Source organism: Artemia franciscana, chromosome 7, assembly GCF_032884065.1.
Source record: "Artemia franciscana chromosome 7, ASM3288406v1, whole genome shotgun sequence".
In the NCBI taxonomy this organism is placed as follows: domain Eukaryota; kingdom Metazoa; phylum Arthropoda; class Branchiopoda; order Anostraca; family Artemiidae; genus Artemia; species Artemia franciscana.
Window position 1 is genome coordinate 54039095 of NC_088869.1, and position 20310 is coordinate 54059404.

General features: G+C 35.5%; 2 protein-coding genes across 3 annotated transcripts in view; one reads left to right on the plus strand and one right to left on the minus strand.

Annotated features, from left to right (window-relative positions):
- Positions 1–13730, minus strand: part of LOC136029464 (DNA-directed RNA polymerases I and III subunit RPAC1-like) — a 120995-nt gene extending 107265 nt beyond the window's left edge. Inside the window, exon 1 of the mRNA XM_065707884.1 lies at positions 13608–13730. Coding sequence (XP_065563956.1) covers positions 13608–13655 — 48 coding nt within the window. The 5' untranslated portion in view covers positions 13656–13730. The remainder of the gene's footprint in view (positions 1–13607) is intronic.
- Positions 1–20310, plus strand: part of LOC136029465 (maleylacetoacetate isomerase-like) — a 127734-nt gene that overhangs the window by 38201 nt on the left and 69223 nt on the right. The gene's annotated exons all lie outside the window — the stretch shown is intronic.

Consider the following 20310-nt stretch of genomic DNA (forward strand, 5'->3'; position numbering starts at 1 on the left):
GAAGTGGAACAAGAACAGGTTTGCCACCAATATTCCATTTCCCTTTCATGCATAATTTAAAAAACTCACTGAGGGACAATGGAATAGATCCAAGACTATGTAGAGTTGTGATGTCAATGGCTTCCAAGTCTGTTTCATTTTCGTGATGGGTTTTTACAGTTCGAATTTTAATTGAGTACTTGAAACTTCTGGGGGGAGGTGGGCTTGGACAAGCCTACGCTTTGGGTTAAGCAGGTTTAGTACAGTGAGTTGAAAATGTTCTGAATCTTATGTGGACATTGCTAGCCCAAGTAACAATTATAATACTTCTATTTCCACTCCTAGTTTTGTGAGGTCAGGATTCTTTGTGCTATTAGCAGTGAAAAAATGAAGATTTTATTTGCAACAGTTAACTAAGTTAACTTTTAAAGAAATCATAAATGTAAAAGCTACAATTAAAAAGTGCATTTCCAAATCATTAATTTACAGCAACAATCAAACCCATGTCAAATAGGGCTTATTGCAAAAATGATTCTTATTTTTGGTGACCATTATGGAATTGTGCTTATTGAATTGCACCCCAAACCACTTGTTGAATTCATTCCCTTCTAATTGTGCTTCAAAGCTCAATAAATAGTAATCATGACTTCTTACATAAAGAGAATTCGGGATGTCAGAATTAGGCTATCTACCAGGACTGAAATCATTATCTACTAGCATAAGAAATCAAAGAAACTTAAAGAAACGCCACTGGAAAAAGAAAGAGAAACAAGTTACTATAAAAAACATGTCAGTGTTGATATTCCAGGAGAAATTTTGGGACTGTGTCCAGCAGAGATCACAACCAGATCAATAAAACTCGTAACTACAGCCAATAGAAAAGAACTCTTAGGCACCCAGTGTAGAAATGATCTTCTTGATGAGCCATTCACCCATGTTTTTACCAATGAACCTGATAGGCATGCAACTGGGTTGTGAATGCAGTGGTATCCTTTTTTATGCATCATCTATCTATCTATCTATATATATATATATATATATATATATATATATATATATATATATATATATATATATATATATATATATATATATATATATATATATATATATATATATATATATATATATATATATATATATATATCTATATTCACAGGTGGGACACAGGGACACAACTACAATGGCACGTAACTAATATGGCGCGTAACGACTTGCGCACGCGGGGGGGCTTGGGGGGGGGGGGCAAAGCGCCCCCACAAACTAGGTGTTGGGGTGGCGCGAAGCGCCACCCTAACAGCTAGTATATAAATAAGTTGTTTGTGTGGCGACTGACGTCATGTTTGTGTGTCGACTGACGTCATATTTGTCGACTGGCGTCATTATAAGGATTGAGCATTATGCCGTCATAAAGTTTTTTGTCGACTGTTTTCATGTTTGTTATGACGTCAAAGGCTTTGTATATGACATCATTAGAAGTATATAAGAAGGCCTTTCAAAGAGAAATTTTTAATATAGATCTTAAAATGACAAAAGAACCTACAATGACAGAAGAAACAGCCGAGGAAGCTGCTCAAAGAGCTAATGCCAAAAGGGTTGCGGCTAATAAAGAAAGTAAGAAAAGAAAGCGTGCTGAGGAATCACAACAACAGCGTGAAAACAGGCTTGCAGCTAATAAAGAAAGTATGAAAAGAAAGCGTGCCAAAGAATCACAACATCAAAGAGAAACTTTTAATATAGATCTTAAAATGACAGAAGAACCTACAATGGCAGAAGAAACAGCTGAGGAAGCTGCTCAAAGAGCTAATGCCAAAAGGCTTGCGGCTAATAGAGAAAGTAAGAAAAGAAAGCATGCCGAAGAATCACAAAACAGCGTGAAAACATGCTTGCAGCTAATAGAGAAAGTATGAAAAGAAAGCGTGCCAAGGAATCACAACAACAGCGTGAAAACAGGCTTGCGTCTCAAAGAGAAATCACCAAAAGAAAGCATGTCGAGAAATCACAAGAGCAACCTAAAACAGCCTGGACAGCGAGAGTCAAAACGTATCAAAACTAAAAAGATAGCGATGATGATTGGGTTTGGGATTTTGACTTGGATAAGGTCATCAATGTCTACCAGATTTTAGTTAAAAAAACGAAGGTTCGGCGATATGTATTTCATAGTGATTAAAGACAAGTCAAGGTAAAACAAACCAAACAACTTGAAACTGATATCAATGATAAAAAAACGACGTTGAAAGGACTATCGTTTCGCAGTTGCAACATCTTTTCCACATAAATAATAATTTAGTGCTTCTGTTCAAAACAGCAATCGAATTGATGCCTACTGATACGCAACTATCAACGAAGTGGCAATCGTTATGGTCGGTGATTTGTATATGACGTCAAGGCTTTGTATATGACGTCATTATAAGTATATAAGAAGGCGTTTCAAAGAGAAGTTTTTATTAAATTCATCGATGCTACGATGCCCTACAATATCCTATCATTTTTGGGATGGAGCTGATGGCTATCACTTTAATATTAAATTGATAAATCCAGCCACTAACAAAGAAATGGATAAGAAATGCAGCACAATGAAATATTATGCCTATAGATTAATGATTCGTCATTTATTACATTTACATATAATCCATCTTGGGATTAGATACAACAGCTTTTACATCCTGGACAATCGCCGGTTCATAGACATGACATTACAGCCCGTGTCTTCCGGCAAAAGTTGCTCTCCTTCATCTCCTACAGAGTTATGGGAGAAATACAAATTGCAAATGACCGAGAATATACTCGACCGAATACGGCTAGAAAGGTCAAATATGACCTAGGACTTTACAACAGAAATTTATAACTGCACTTTAGTTATGATTGAAGATTTGTGCTTATCTATTGCAAACAAACTTCTCAAGCATTTGGGAATGTCTTCACCTAATCGTACTGTTCTTTTTCTACATGTGTAGAATGGGATCGTGAACAAAGTTACAACACAATTGATCTATTGTCGTATGTTACAGACCGGGACACCAGGACACAAGGAATATCAATGACGACCGGGACACTCAAAGAGAAATTACAGACCGGGACACAAATGACAAGCAGGACACAGGGAATATAAATGACAACCGGGACACTCAAAGAGAAATTACAGACCGAGACACCGGGACACAAATGACGACCGGGACACAAGGAATATAAATGACGACCGGGACACAGGGACACAACTACAACGGGGACGTCATTAGAAATCATTCTAATTTCTAAATTCGGGGGCAATCATTAGAAAAATGCAGTATAGATCTGAATACAGATTGCTTTCCCATGGACAATTCAATGCAAATTAAAAAAAAATAACATGAATACAAATTTTAGAGAATTTTGAAAAAAACATGAAACCCCTCAAACATGATGTCATGTCAAATTGATACAAAATTTTCACCTCTTAAATTACCATCATCATAATCTGATTGACTTGAGGTTTACAGTCCCCCACCTTAAAAACATAGACAACATCATTGTTTTTTTCTGCAAGGATAGCACTGATATGGCCCCTTTTCCTGTAGCACTAGCAGGCTATCAGAAAATTTTAGAGATTGCTTAGAACTCATCTCTTTTCTTATCTTCTTAAATTGATTTTTTTTTTTTTTTTCTAATGGAAGAAAAAACACAGTTGAAACTTGGGATGAACAAAAATCATTGCTTTACAGCCTATGCAATATAGCTATAAAACTAGTGCAAATAAACCAACTGATGATTTCTTCCTATTTTTGTGGGAGTAGGAAAAACTTTCTTGAAAATATTTCTATGTTTCTATTGAACAATCATTCTTTTTTTTATTTTTTTTTTTTTTTAGTGTTTTCACATAAGCCATAGAGCACAGCAGTATAACATAGTATATTTGACAAAAAAAATGCAGCCCATGGCCTCAAAAAAACAGCATACAAATACAATGAAAGGATTCAATTTAAACTTTTGATTAAAACAATTAAATCACAGAAAACCCATTAAAAACACTAATACAAACAACTAAGTCATCTATCACATAGTACCCTCACAACAGGTCACACACACACACACACACACACACACACACACACACACATAAACGATACCAGATTCTTAATACTGATAAATACCCATTTCCCACAACTTTTCTGCCCAAGGCTCATTCCACTCATCCACTCTAAAAATATCCCTTCTCAAAACCCTTAATCCTTCGCACTTCCCCAGAAAATACAATAAATTTTCCTTTGCTCTCCACACATTGGGCAGCTTATTTTGTTTCCATTATTTTGTGCATTCTTTACCAACAATTGGCTCATAATATCAAATAAGCCATTGAAAATCAAACAACTTATGTATGAGCATAGAGATACATTTGGCTTCATTAGGAGAGAGGGAGGCAAGAATGTAATTGCAATGAAATTGGTCATTATGCTCAGGAAAAGCACTGAAATGAGCAATCAAAAATTTGCTTTTGAGCCTTATGGTTTAACTGTGTTGATTTTTTCTCAAATTGTTGAATAATAATAAAGAAACAAATGGATCTCCTATAGTATAAATTTACCCTTGTTTCTTATACATGACTTTTTATGTCCCTCATCAAACTCCCTTTGATGATACAAAGCTTAGCACCAGGGTATACAAAAGAAAATGAATAAACTAAAATACACTAATACAGGGTATACACTAAAATAATTTATTCTCAATTTATAATTTGAAAGATGTTTCTATTGATCAGATTATAATGTGCCTTCAAATGTTAGGGTATGATACCCAGGAGTCAGACAGCTAATCACCACTTCAACAGTTAAATCTCTGTAGCATTAATAATATATCACCTGGAAATTGGATTAATTTACTATTAAATGTAGGACAAGATATGAGATATTTTTTATTTCAAAAAGATCGCTATCACAAGCCCTCAAAGGGCCGAATTAGGACTTCGGAGTCGACTAACAAAGCAAAAAACACTAATAATAATGAATAATCAAATTATGAGTAAAAAAAAAAAGAAAGAAAAAAAAATCTGTCAAACTAAACTTGAACAAATACAAGTCAGAAAAGAGGGAAGGGGACAAAAAATCTAATAATACAGAAAAGAACAAGAAATAAACATATATATCTACAAATTAAAAGGGACACTAAAAAAAAGTCCAAAAACTCACAAAAAAAGGAACGAAGCATAAAACACACGAAAAACACATATGATTAAAAGGAAAACTAAACCAAAACAGCGGGGGGCAAGCAAATTAGTGCAACCTAAAGCACCTCATATGAAAAAAAGGAGGGGGGAGAAACTAGTTGGCTATTTTACTTATCTTTTCTGTGATGAAGGGGACAAAGGTTTTTTCATATCTGGAAGTAACGCAGCGAATGGGGGACAAAACTGGGATAGGCCCAGAAACAGCTCGAGGCTCTCGTAATCTGGATGGTGAGTGACGTTTGGGGAAAATACTTGCCGTCCGAGGGTTCCTTATTGCATTTTTTGAAAAACGGAGGCACAACGACGACCTCCTTCGCTCAAGGGTTTCCAAACTTGCTTTTTTTAGGAGCAGAGAGTAAGGCACCTTGCCTTCTTTGAAAATTATTCGCAAGGCTTTTTGTCTGATTCTTCACGGGAGATGCCAGGGTGCCAAACTGGACAAGCATATTCAAGATGCGGGCGGACAAAAAACGTGTACAACCTTAAGGAGTGAGAAGGGGGGACGCTATATTTATTTAGGAGCTTAAGGAGGGCGATAGACGCATTAGCTTTATGGATGATATCTTTAACGTGGATATCACACTTTAAATTTGAAGAAATTGTGACTCCAAGTAATTTAACCGAGGACGCATAAATTTCTGGAGGGATAGGATTAAGAAAATAGGGCGAGGATTTGAGGAAACAAATCAGCATTATCATGGACTTAGAGGGGTTTACTGTCATATCTAGGTCCAAAACCTCACTTCCAATTTCATTGAGGATACTCATAGGGTCGCTTATTATATTTCTGAAGCAACTTTCAACAATCGTTAGGTCATCAACAAATTTCCAACGGTCAGGAATTTCCTTCGCGAGGCTGTTAATCATGACTGAAAAAAGGAGGGGGCCTAGCAGAGTTCCTTGGGGTATGCCATTGTAAATAGGGAGAGGATTTGAGGAATGGTTCTGGTATTTAACCACCTGTGATCTATTTGTTAAAAAGGAGGCAACCAATTTTACCAGTAAGGGATCGATATTGAACTCGCTTTCTAGTTTCTCAATTAAAATATTGTGGTTAACAAGGTCAAAGGCTTTCTGAAGGTCAATGGAAATTAATTTTAGCTAGGAATTATGCTTTTCGAGGATTTTCCCGATGTGGTCAATAAGAGAAACGAGGTAGCGGGAAGTAGAAGTTGATTTTAGGTTTCCGAATCATTTCAGGTCAGTAAGAGGTAGGATTTTTTCCTTTAGCAAATCTGCAAGGAATCCTTCATACAATTTTGAAAAAATAGGAGTAATCGTAATAGGTCAAACGCCTTCAAAGCCAGGCTTTCCGTTTTTCTTTTTCAAAGGGGTAATGAAACCCTGTTTCCAAATTGTTGGAATTTGCCCAGACTTAGTAATTTCGTTAAACAGGACAGACAAGGGCTTAGACAGGAAGTCACCAAAGGCTCTAATAAGAGGAAGCGGGATATCCAAAGGACAAACGCTTGTCTTTCTTAGTTTATCAATTCTTTTTTCAATCTCATACGGGGAAACAGTCGGGAAAAAGGGGGGTGGGGCTCCTGTTGATAATTGGATTGGCAATGCTGGAAGGCTCTGGACAATAGAAGCGAGAAATTTATTTAGAGTATTTGCAGTAACATCAGGGGGCTCTGGTAAGTTGAAATTAAGCTGGTCAAGACTCCTGCCACATAGCCTTTTAACCTCGGAATACCAGTTTTTTGGCTTATTAGTGAACAATTCTTCGATCTTATTTTTGTAGTAGGATTGTGCCAATTTACGAATTTCTCTTTTAATTGATTTTCTTAGTATATTGGCTTTATCGAGTTTACCATTTTTAAACAGCTTCAATTTGGTTCTAATTAGTGTTTTTATTGCTTGATTAATAAAGGGTTTATCACTTGAGAACCGTTTAAACCTTTTTTCTGGGAAACAAATTTGATATTTATCAATTAGCTTTTTATGAAACGTGGCTGTTTTCTCATCAAGGTTTTGTAAACTAAAAATGTCGGACCAATCTTCAGTACTCAGCCATATACCAAAAGAAAGGAGACAAGAATTTTGAAGAGGGCGGTAAGTGCTATAAGCTATTGAGAAAGTATGCTTAAAATTTGAGGAGGGGGACAAAAGAATGGAAAGATGATAACCCCCACCTAATGGGGGCAAAGTTGAGGGAAGGCTGTAAAAATTGTACATATTAGTTAAAATAACATCAAGAGAGGTATTACCCCGAGTCGTTGGTGTTTTAACAATTTGCTTTACTTTAAGTGAACCACAAAAAGAATCCATTTTAAGGTCGTTGGCATTGCCAACTAAAAAAAGGCCAGCATTGGGGTACTTAGAAATAACAAAATCAGCACTTGTCTGTAATTGCTAGATGACGTTTTGACTCGATATTTTGATTTGGGGAGTAATAGAAAACAGCTAATGCAATAATACTAATGGACAAGGGAGTACTTTTGGTCTAAAAATTAGCCAGAGGATTTCATCATACTTGGATAAGTTAGGGACTTAAATAACCTTTGGGTAAAGGTGACTCTTAGTAAAAAAAAAACTCCGCCACCTTTTTTCCCAAGTGGGTGGTCTGAAGGATGGAGTTTAATAAACTCTGAATAATTTGTCAGGCGTAGGGACCCTGGGTCATGGGATTGAACTTCAGTAACAGCTATAATATCTATCAAATTTGATTCTGAAACCACCTCGAGTTCAGTAAGTTTTTCAAAATTAAGACTTTCAGCATTAGTAACTAAAAGTTTAGGAAAAACAAACCAGTCAGGGAATCGCAACAGGGAGACTTGATGGGTTTGAGAATTTCCTGGGTAGAGTTTTAATTTAATTTTATTATGCTTTGGAGAAGAAGGGTAAGAGAAGGATTTGCTTTGGGGATTTGGATGTGGGGGGACGGGCAAGGATATGGACAAAGCACAAGGACTTATTATATGACAATTATTGAATGCAAAAAGTCTCAAGACCTGAGTCACGTTTACAGGGTAGGCACAAGGGATAAAACAAATGGGCTGGGGGTGGGGTTTTGTAAGGTGCTGGGAAAGGGGGGATGGGTGGGAATAGTGATTCATGTCTGTCAAGAAATTGCTGGTTTGCGGCAGTGTAGGGAGGGTCTGTATACAGAGAGGGGGAGGAGATAACAAGGGGTATGGGGGGGAGTATGTAATCGGGAAGGGTTTATTAATTGTTTATCTGAGAATGCAGGGGGATAAGAATGGAAGTCGACAGGAACCTGACCAAGAGGAGGAGGGGGTCGTGAGTGCCTTCGACACTGCCCTAAAAAAGGTTGGGTTTTAAACCTACTCCCCGCCTCTGATGATACACGAGCAAAACTACACGACTTAAAATGCTTAGTAAATTTAGCAGGATTAAGGTGGCTTCTGGGCAGCCCAGTTTCGTGGAGCCTACTACGACCTTTAATGGGCATTTCAATATGAGCTTTTGTACAGCCAAAGCACCTTCCACTTGAAAATTTTTTACAAATATCAACATGGGGGTATTTATACAGATTATTTGTACAACGGCTAAAAACATAAAATTTACAAATGTGTAAATATTTACAATTACTAGAAATACATCTACTATCTAAGAAGTTAAAAAACACATTAGGTTTATTATGCGTAAAATCATTAAGCTCATTTTTTTGAATATTTGATTGCATTGTGTAAGAATTTCCGCTTGTCTGTTCAACTGCATTGTCACTTTTCAAAGATGTGTTGTTAACACTGGATTTCAACAATAAATTATCTTTGGTTGAAGTGAGGTCAGTATGATTAGGTTGCGTAACCTTTTTAATCCCTTGAGAAAATTCTGACAAAGGAAGTACACTAGCACTTGCTTGATGAACCAAAGAATTTTGGTATTGAATATTTGCAGAAGTATCAGCTAAATGAGGAATTCTGGGCTATGTAGGGGAATTTAAAGTATGTATAGCTTCAACAATTGCAAGCTGAAAAGCAACTTTTAACAATTTGATTTCTTAGTCCTTGAAGAGATGACTATTCTGGCGCTCGTAAAGATCAGACAAGCTATCATAAAGAAATTCGAGATTAATAATCTGTTTCTTGAAATTGATGATTTCTGCATCTTGTTTTAGGCAATCTTCACAGGTATGGGGCTCAAACACACTAGTCTTTTTTGCAATGCATGTCAATTCATCTTTACTGGAGCAAGAAATTTGCAGGGTAATTTGGGGTTGATGGTAGGTGGTAATTTTTGCAGAAACAATTGATCCAGGGGAACTATTTTTATCATTATTCAAAACACGAGGTATAGATGGGGAATTAACAATACCAATTAGAACAATCACTTCCAGTTGATAATCATTGGAATTAGTTGAATTTTCTTCAATAGAAATAAGGTAGGACTTTTTTAACCTTGGGTGGTTGGATCACTTCAGGTTGGTTATTGTTGGTATTAATCTTGTCATTTACAACCATTATTGATTGGCACTGTATGCATAACCATTTAGGGTTATGTATCTAAAGTTTCTTAATAAGATGACTAGCTTGAATATTTCTACCATATATTTTCCAGACTTCTTGTTATATTGGAATGTAGTTAAGTTAGGTGAATGAAACTTTTAGGAATGCTTCCAGAGCTTTAATGATCTACTGGAAAGATATTTTGTAGTCTCTAGCTCTACTTCATTATCTGCCAGAGGGCACTAACTTTTGACAACCTTTGTGTTATTATAGTGGAACCTAGCAAATTAGATCTTCTGTTCAAACAAAGCACAAAAGAAGTGTTTTGAGCCTCATATCTGTATTAAATCCCAATTTTTATTGGGATTTAACAAATCCCAATTTACAAATGTGTAAATATTTACAATTACTAGAAATACATCTACTATCTAAGAAGTTAAAAAACACATTAGGTTTATTATGCATAAAATCATTAAGCTCATTTTTTTGAATATTTGATTGCATTGTGTAAGAATTTCCGCTTGTCTGTTCAACTGCATTGTCACTTTTCAAAGATGTGTTGTTAACACTGGATTTCAACAATAAATTATCTTTGGTTGAAGTGAGGTCAGTATGATTAGGTTGTGTAACCTTTTTAATCCCTTGAGAAAATTCTGACAAAGGAAGTACACTAGCACTTGCTTGATGAACCAAAGAATTTTGGTATTGAATATTTGCAGAAGTATCAGCTAAATGAGGAATTCTGGGCTATGTAGGGGAATTTAAAGTATGTATAGCTTCAACAATTGCAAGCTGAAAAGCAACTTTTAACAATTTGATTTCTTAGTCCTTGAAGAGATGACTATTCTGGCGCTCGTAAAGATCAGACAAGCTATCATAAAGAAATTCGAGATTAATAATCTGTTTCTTGAAATTGATGATTTCTGCATCTTGTTTTAGGCAATCTTCACAGGTATGGGGCTCAAACACACTAGTCTTTTTTGCAATGCATGTCAATTCATCTTTACTGGAGCAAGAAATTTGCGGGGTAATTTGGGGTTGATGGTAGGTGGTAATTTTTGCAGAAACAATTGATCCAGGGGAACTATTTTTATCATTATTCAAAACACGAGGTATAGATGGGGAATTAACAATACCAATTAGAACAATCACTTCCAGTTGATAATCATTGGAATTAGTTGAATTTTCTTCAATAGAAATAAGGTAGGACTTTTTTAACCTTGGGTGGTTGGATCACTTCAGGTTGGTTATTGTTGGTATTAATCTTGTCATTTACAACCATTATTGATTGGCACTGTATGCATAACCATTTAGGGTTATGTATCTAAAGTTTCTTAATAAGATGACTAGCTTGAATATTTCTACCATATATTTTCCAGACTTCTTGTTATATTGGAATGTAGTTAAGTTAGGTGAATGAAACTTTTAGGAATGCTTCCAGAGCTTTAATGATCTACTGGAAAGATATTTTGTAGTCTCTAGCTCTACTTCATTACCTGCCAGTGGGCACTAACTTTTGACAACCTTTGTGTTATTATAGTGGAACCTAGCAAAATAGATCTTCTGTTCAAACAAAGCACAAAAGAAGTGTTTTGAGCCTCATATCTGTATTAAATCCCAATTTTTATGGTTTTGAAAAATCTGTAAATTTATTTCTTAAATTTGGGAGAAAACAAGAGCCAAGAGCTCATATAGCACTTGAGACAAGGTCAGAGCCTAAAATTAGACTAGGTACTAGAGTTACTGATATCATATTCCTAGCACATCAAGAAGCACCAAACTGGCCAAAGCACTAGTAATCTTTCCAATTCCCCAAAAAGACCAGATCCAGTCCCTTATGTCAATCACATATCTGTAAGATGCCCTTATCATGAACTTGCCAGAGTACTAGAAATCCCCTCAACTCCCCCAAAGAGATCAGATCCAGTCCAGTTATGTCAATCATGTATCTAGAAGTTGTACTTATTCTTCCCATCAAGTTTCATCCCAATCTCTCTGCTCCAAGAGTTTTCTAAGATTTAAAATTTCCAAGATTTCCATTTCTCCCCTCTACTCCCTATGTCCTGAATTGAAAATGGAGCATCTGAAACATGAGATCTTTCTATATATCAAACTTCATTAAGATCAAATCCCCATTCATAAGATAAACATGCCTCCATTTTCATTAAGATCTGAATACTTGTTTGTAAGTTAAATATATCTCATTTTTCCTAATTTATATGAATTACTCCCCCCCCCAAAGAGAGCAGATCCATTCCAGTTATATCAATCATGTATCTAGGATTTGCGCTTATTTGTCCCACCAAGTTTCATCCCAATCTTTCCACTCTAAGCATTTTCCAAGATTTCAGGTTTCCCTTTCTAATTCCCCCCAATGTCACCAGGTCTGGATGGGGTTTAAAATAAGAGCTCATATGCAAGTAGGCTACATTTCCTAAATTAAAAAAAAAACATTGATATGGCTTAAATTCTACCCAAAATAACAGGAATTACATTATCAGAAATAATAGCATAGAAAAGATCAAATTGTAAATTTGATATCAAATTTACCACTATGATAGGTAAATACCTGCCATATATACAATCTTATAAGTGCTAGAAATAAGAAAAGAATAGACATAGTAGCTAGGTAATAATTTTGTGTAATAAATTTTGGCCCTGGATTCATTCCTGAAAGTTTCATTTGCCTAGCTCAATTACTTTCCAAGAGAGAAAAAAGCACCTTCCTAGAATTTCAGTAACCTTAAAGTTAGGACAATAAATCTAAACCATAGACAGGCTTAATTTTGGACATATTTAATCTTTGAAGAGTGTTTTGAAGCAGAATACTTGCACTGAAATAGGCTGTAACTTCAGTCAATGATTTAAATGATGAAAACAAGGTTTCCCAAGATTGTAGGCTAGTCAGCCAATCCTAATCAGCCTAATCTTAAATATCAAACAATCTCACCATTACATAATTGTTGGAGATTTGATAATAGCCAAGTGCTGGAGGTTTTACCCTAACCACTTCTCTACATCAAATCAAAAAATATTTATATCCACAATCCTTTTGATATCACATGGGCAAAACTAGGTTTCATCAAGTTTAGAGTACAGAAACCAAGTTTAAAAATAACCTAAGATGCATCATGAGATTCAATTAACATTAATAAAAATATCAGTACATAAGCTTAGGGTTCAAGCACTACATAAGAAAACATGTTAAGAAAATAATTCTTACTTCATAATATGCAGAATAATCCTAATTAACACCTTTTGCAGGGGTAGACCCTTTATCATTGCTTCTTTCACTGTTGTACAGTTTTTTAACAAAATTCTGAAACATAAACATGGATTCAGCTGCATTTTCCCACTTTTAAATAATCTATGTGTGTACTTAAAGGAATCAAGGATGTCTAACAAAAACACATTAGGCTATTAGAGAAATACTGATAAATTAGGTTAGAATAGCTAGATGGCAGTTGGCTCTTTATTTAAAAATAATTTTCAAGACTTGGAGAATAGACAAAAAGGTTTAAAATGTAATAGAAAACTGGAAACACAAGGAGAATAGTGAACATAAAGGTTTTCCCCCTACAAAATATGCTAACCAGGATTGTTCTGCATACCATGTAGGCTAGTAAGAATTGTTTTCTTAACAGGTTTCCTTATTTAGTGCTTGAGCCATGGGACCATAATGGAGTGTGGTGCAATGTCAGAAAATTGACCATAATATTTGGAGAGAATGAAATAAGAGATTCAAGAGTAGGCAACCATTTTTATTTTGTCACTATGTTTCCTTCAGAGGAGACACCCAAACACAGTTAAACATTTGCCCAGATATAAGAAATTTACCTCATCTTGAACTTTACCTGCAAGATAGGCTACGTTCCTAGGTTACAGACTGGGTCTGGATCCATTCTAGGAAGTTTTGTTTGCATAGACCTGGGCGAGCAAAGCAGCCTCAGAGGTAATATTACTTTAGATTTTAAAAAAAGTAAACGGATACTCTTTTGACATTAAATTATTCTTACCCTGTCTTCACCTATTATAGGATACTTTCCAAAGTTTGTCACAGCCATTCTTCTTGTCGCGTGTTTGGATTTCAAATACTTGGTTGATAGTGCGATGTTGACAAATGCAAACTGAAGCGAGAAAACAAGAACTATAAACTACACACAAAGCGATATTCAGGAGATTGGAAATATGCAATACCGAAACCATTGACCGAAGTTAATTAGAGCTATAACCCCCATCACATTCAACCAATGGTATTACCAAACAAGAAAAATTACAAATTGAGAGGCTTAATACAGAGTCAATTAATTCGTAAGTAAAAAGATAAATAAATCATACAAGTCTCTGACCAATCATGGTGAAGGTTTTTTGTTGGAATTGTATCTAAGCCCCTTTCTTGGAGCACCTGAATGTAACTCTTGGCATAGAAATATATTTTTATGCGTCTTTTGGATTTATATCATGATTCAGCTTTTGTCATAAATATAAGTGCATAAAAAATGTAAACACTCAAAATTGGCAAACTTGATGTTTAGTCTGAGGTTATATTTTGGCATTAGATGGGACTGTAGTATATTATATTGACTTTTATTCTTGGGAAAGTATTGACTGGCGAATCAAGGGGTATGTCAATTATAGCTAACCGATTAATTGACTTTTAGAAGAAATTAACTTAAAAATAACAAGTTTTTTTTAATGGAAAGTAAGGAGCGACATTAAAACTTAAAACGAACAAAAATTACTTCGTATATGAAAGCTGCTGCTTCCTCATTCACACCCGGCTGTTTACGCTAAAGTTTGACTCTTTCTCTTAACTCTACTTTCTAAAACAGTAAAAAACTTTAGTGTAAAGAGTGGGGCGTTGATGAGAAAGCAGTCCCTTTCATATACGAAGTAATTTTTCTTCGTTTTAAATTTTGATGTCGCTTCTTACTTTCTATTACAAAAACTTATTTTTTTAATTAATTTCTGAACGTTTTTGAATCAATGCATGTTTTTATTTTGGCTCTCCGCAGATGAATAATTAAAACGAAATTTGCATATTTGTTTTTTGGCTAGATGGCTTTCTAGTAATTTCGATCGAATGATTTTGAGAAAAAAAGAGAGGGAGAAAAGGCTTAGTTGCCCTCCGATTTTTTGGTTACTTAAAAAGGCAACTAGAACTTTTGATTTTAACGAATATTTTTATTAGTAAAAGATATACGTAACTTGCAAATTAGCTTACGTAACGAAATTCTGTATTCTCATGTTTTTATTACGTATATGAAGGGGTTCACCCCCTCGTCAGTACGTCGCTCTTTACACTAAAACTTAAATTTTGTCACAATTTCTTAAGGCCGTGATTAAGTGAACTGATGGAACTCGAAAATCCCATGTTAAATTGAAGGTTTATATTTAAAAAGTACTCAAGTATTCATTGGCGGAAGATGCCGCTTTTAATATCAGGCCATAGCTTCTTGAAGATGCTACAAAATGTTTCCAAGGATTTTGCTCTATTTCCTCTAATTGCTTAGAAATCTTAGAAAATGTCTAGGTCTTTTTCACAAGTGTACTCTATAAAGGATATCACTTTTAAAACAAAATCGGTACTATCATGAACAGAAGACAATAACCTGTAAGATGATTGGAACCATTTTTCGATGTATTTTCCTGTTTTCTAACAGTCCCCTATAATATTTTCAGCTACCTGAAATTTTTACAAGTCGGTTGCCAGAAAGAATCGTTTCAGATCGCCGATAATACCCCCTAGAGACCAAAATGACAAGCTGGTATAATCAGCTGCTTGTTAATAGAGTGTGAAAATTTCATAAATTATTTCAATGCAATGAAGAAACCTAGAAATGAGAAATAGTCAGGAGCCTTCAGTAAAGTTGTGCACACAAAGCCGAAATGATGGGGAAAATTAAATCAAAGCGAAGTATACATCTTAAAAGTGTTACCACACATAGACAGCGCCTTTTTAAAAAGTATTTGGAGCTTAGTAGATGCAAATATCCAAAATACCTAATAATGCGGTACGCCGAAGAACTAGACAAGTCAAGAGATTTGGTCAAACGACAAACCTTGTAGAGAAGCAGAACCCTGTAGCTTCTTCCCCGTTGCCCTACCGGATCGTGACTAGTGGCAGAAACTTGGATTGCGACGAATTGAAGGATTGTCGATGGATTTTTGATCCTGCATTTTTCATGCACGATCTAGAGACTCTAGAGACTAAAGTTCAGAAGCAAAGGTGAGGGGAACAACCCCTAAAAGTCATAGAACCTTAACTAAATTTACACCATTAGATTCAGCGTATCAGAGAATCCTATTGTAGAAGTTTCAAGCTCCTATCTACAATTAAACAAAAAAAGTTTTTTTTTAAGTGAAAGTAAGGAGCGACATTAAAACTTAAAACGATCAGAAATTATTCCGTATATGAAAGGGGCTTTTCCTCCTCAACGCCCCGCTCTTTAATGCTAAAGTTTTTTACTCTTCTAAAATGTAGAGTTAAGAGAAAGAGTCAAACTTTAGCGTAAAGAGCGGGGCGTTGAGGAAGAAAAGCCCCTTTCATATATGGACTAATTTCTGTTCGTTTTAAGTTTTAATGGCGCTCCTTACTTTCATTTAAAAAAACTTGTTTTTTTTTATTTCTGGATGTTTTTGAATCAATCCATGGTTTGATCTTGGCTCTCCGCATATAAATAATTAAAACGAAATTTGCATATTAATTTTTTGGCTAAATGGATTTTTCATTGTTTTAATCGGAAGATTTTGAGAAAAATAGAGCGAGGGAGGAGGCCTAGTTGCCCTCCAATTTTTGATTACTTAAAAAGGCAACTATAACTTATAATTTTTATGAACGTTTTTGTAAGTAAAAAATATACGTAACTTACGAATTAGATTACGTAGCGAACTTCAATATTCGTATGTTTTTATTGCGTAAATGAGGGGGCTCATCCCTCGTTTATACCTCGCTCTTTACATTAAAGCTTAAATTTTGGCCCAATTCCTTTAGAATGACCCTGAATCACAAAGGCCGTAGAACAAATAATTGAAATTACTAAAAATACTTTAGCGTAAAGAGCGAGGTGTTAAGAGGAGGTAAGCCCCTCATATGCGTAATAATTTCTGTTTGTTTTAAGTTTTAATGGTGCTTCTCACTTTCAGTAGAAAAAACTTTTCATTTTTATTTTTTCATTGTTTTTTTAAATAATGCTAGAAAATCCTGCGTCCCCTCAATTGAAAGTCTCTTCCCCTATGAGAAGTTCCTCCATGGAAAGATCCTCCCCGGTAACCCTCCCCCTCAAATATCCCCCCACACCAAAAAATCCCCCTGAAAGCGTCTGTACACTTCCCAGTAACCATTACTATATGTAAACACAGGTCAAAGTTTGTAACTTGCAACCCCTCCGACGGGGACGGCAGGGGAGTAAGTCGTCCCCAAAGACATAGTTATTGGGTTTTTCGACTATGGTGAATAAAATGGCTATCTCAGAATATTGATCCGGTGACTTTGGGGAAAAATTTGTATGGGAGGGGGCCTAGGTGCCCTCCAATTTTTTGGTCACTTAAAAAGGGCGCTAGGACTTTTAATTTAGGTTAGAATGAGCCCTTTCGCGACATTATAGGACCGCTGAGTCGATACGATCACCCCTGGGAAAAAAACAAATAAACACGCATCCGTGATTTGTCTTCTGGCAAAAAATGCGAAATTCCACATTTTTGTAGATTGGGGCTGAAAACTTCTACAATAAGGTTCTCTGATACGCTGAATCTGATGCTGTAATTTTCGTTAAGATCGTATGACTTTTAGGGGGTGTTTCCCCCTATTTTCTAAAACGAGGCAAATTTTTCAGGCTTGTAACTTTTGATGGGTAAGACTAATCTTGATGAAACTTATATATTTAAAATCAACTAAAAAATTCCATTCTTTTGATCTAACTATTGGTATCAAAATTCCATTTTTTAGAGTTTCGGTTACTATTGAGCCTGGTCTCTCCTTACTGCAGTTCGTTACCACGAACTGTTTGAAAATGTGGAATTATGTATTTTTGTCAGAAGGCAGATAACGGATGCGTGTTTATTTGTTGTTTTTTTCCAGGGGTGATCGTATCGACCCAGTGGTCCTAGAATGTTGCGAGAGGGCTCATTCTAACGGAAATGAAAAGTTCTAGTGCCCTTTTTAAGTGACCAAAAAAATCGGAGGGCACCTAGGCCCCTGTCCCAAGCTAATTATTTTCCCAAAGTCATCGGATCAAAATTCTGAGATAGCCATTTTATTCAACGTAGTCGAAAATCCTTATAACTATGCCTTCTGGGACGACTTACTCCCCCACAGTCCCCATGGGAGGGGCTACAAGTTACAAACACTGACCAGTGCTTACGTATAGTAATGGTATTGGGAAGCGTACAGATGTTTTCAGGGGCGTTTTCATTTGGTTTGGGGGCAGGGGTTGAAAAGAGGGGGATATGTTGGGGGAACTTTGCATGAAGGAATTTGTCATGGGGAAAGAAAATTTCCAAGAAGGGAACGCAGGATTTTCTAGCATTATTTAAAAAAAAACAATGAAAAAATAAATATGACGACGTTTTTTCAACTGAAAGGAACAGAATATTCCTGTTATTATTTTCCTATAAATATTAATTCCTGTAAATATTCCATAATAATTTCTGTTAAAAGGAGCAGAAATTATTACGCTTATGAGGGGCTCACCTCCTCCTAATAACTCGCTCTTCACGCCAAAGTATTTTTAGAAATTTCAACTATTTATTTCTACGGCTTTTGTGATTTAGGGGTCATTCTTAAGAAATTGGGACAAAATTTAAGCTTTAGCGTGAAGAGCGAGGTACTGACGAGGGGGTGAACCCCCTCATATATGTAATAAAAATATGAGAATACAGAAGTTCGTTACGTAAGCTAATTTGTAAGTTACATATATCTTTAACTAAAGAAAATTATTTTTACTAGTAAGTTTACTAATAAAAACATTCAAATGTTTACTAATAAAAACATTCAAATTTCAAAAAATTGAAAGTTCTAGTTGCCTTTTTAAGTAACCGAAAAATCGGAGGGCAACAAGGCCTCCATCCCCGCTCCTTTTTTTTCTAAAAATCATTCGATCAAAACTATGAGAAAGCCATTTAGCCAAAAAAAAAAATAAATAGGCAAATTTCGTTTTAATTATTCATCTGCGGAGAGCATAAATCAAAACGTGCATTGATTCAAAAACGGTTAGAAATTAAATTAAATAAAAACAAGTGTTTTTTAACTTAAAGTAAGGAGTGACATTAAAACATAAAACGAACAGAAATTGCTTCATATATGAAATGGGCTGCTTCCTCATCAACGCCCCACTCTTCACGCTAAAGTCCGACTCTTTCTCTTAACTCTATTTTTAAAACATTAAAAAACTTTAGCGTAAAGAGCGGGGCGTTCACGAGGAAGTAGTCCCTTTCATATACGAAGTAATTTCTGTTCGTTTTAAGTTTTAATGTCACTCCTTACTTTCAGTTATTTTTTTTCAATTTAATTCGTAAGAAAACCTTGGTTTTCTAAGAATCCTCGAAGAAAGCTTTCAACTAATTTTGGTTTTTAGTTTCGAATTAATCAACTGAGGTATTTTAAATAGCCTATCCCTAGGAAAAAAGTGGAAAAAACATTAAATTTTAAAATGCACTCTATGCATGCCGTCACAGCTTCATATACATGGGCATTTTGTACTTGAGAATGATAGTGCTCTTTTGCTCATTTTCTCTTCTCCCTTGGTCGGTAACCAAGCTTTGCAAGACGCAGCCAAATATATTACTATTTCTCAGCTGAAGCATCTCACCAAAGGAAGCTGTCTATCAAAACCTTTCACAAGACTTGATAATTGGTGCTATTTGAAGTTTTGACAATGGACGGTCTCTAGAGAATTAAAAGACAGAAGGCTAACCTAACTTCAATTTTGAAGCTCGATGTTTTCAAGTTCACTTATTCACGGCCTGAATGACCCCTGAATCACAAAAGCCGTAGAATAAGTAGTTGAAATTACTAGAAATGCTTTAGCGCAAAGAGCGAGGTATTAGGAGGAAGTGAGCCCATCATATGCGTAATAATTTCTGTTCGTTTTAAGTTTTAGTGCTTCTCCTTACTTTCAGTTGAAAATAAACTTTTTCATATTTATTTTTTCATTGTTTTTTTTTTTTTAAATAATGCTAGAGAATCCTGCGCTCCCTTCATGAAACTTTCCTTCCCCCATGACAAATTCCTCCAAGGAAAGTTCCCTTGGACACATCCCCCTCTTTATTTTATATAATCTCCCTTTAGTCATTATATGACTTTTAGGGGTTGTTTCCCCCTATTTTGTAAAATAAGGCAAATTTTCTCAGGCTCGTAACTTTTGATGGGTAACATTAAACTTGATGAAACTTATATATATTTAAAATCAGTATTAAAATGCAATTCTTTTGATTTAGCTATTGGTATCAAACTTCTATTTTTTAGAGTTTTGGTTACTATTGAGCCGGGTCGCTCCTTACTACAATTCGTTACCACGAACTGTTTGATTACGCTAGCTGCTGTTTTGATCACCATTCAGTGAAACAATTGAACTGACAACGTAGGACGTTGAATTGTTTGAGGCCTTGTTTTGCGTCAACCAATTGGTTTAACAATTGACGGTATGGGTTGAACCAGCTTGAATGTTTAACACAAAGATGGAGAAAATTACACGTGGTTGAACTCAAACAGAAGTGCTT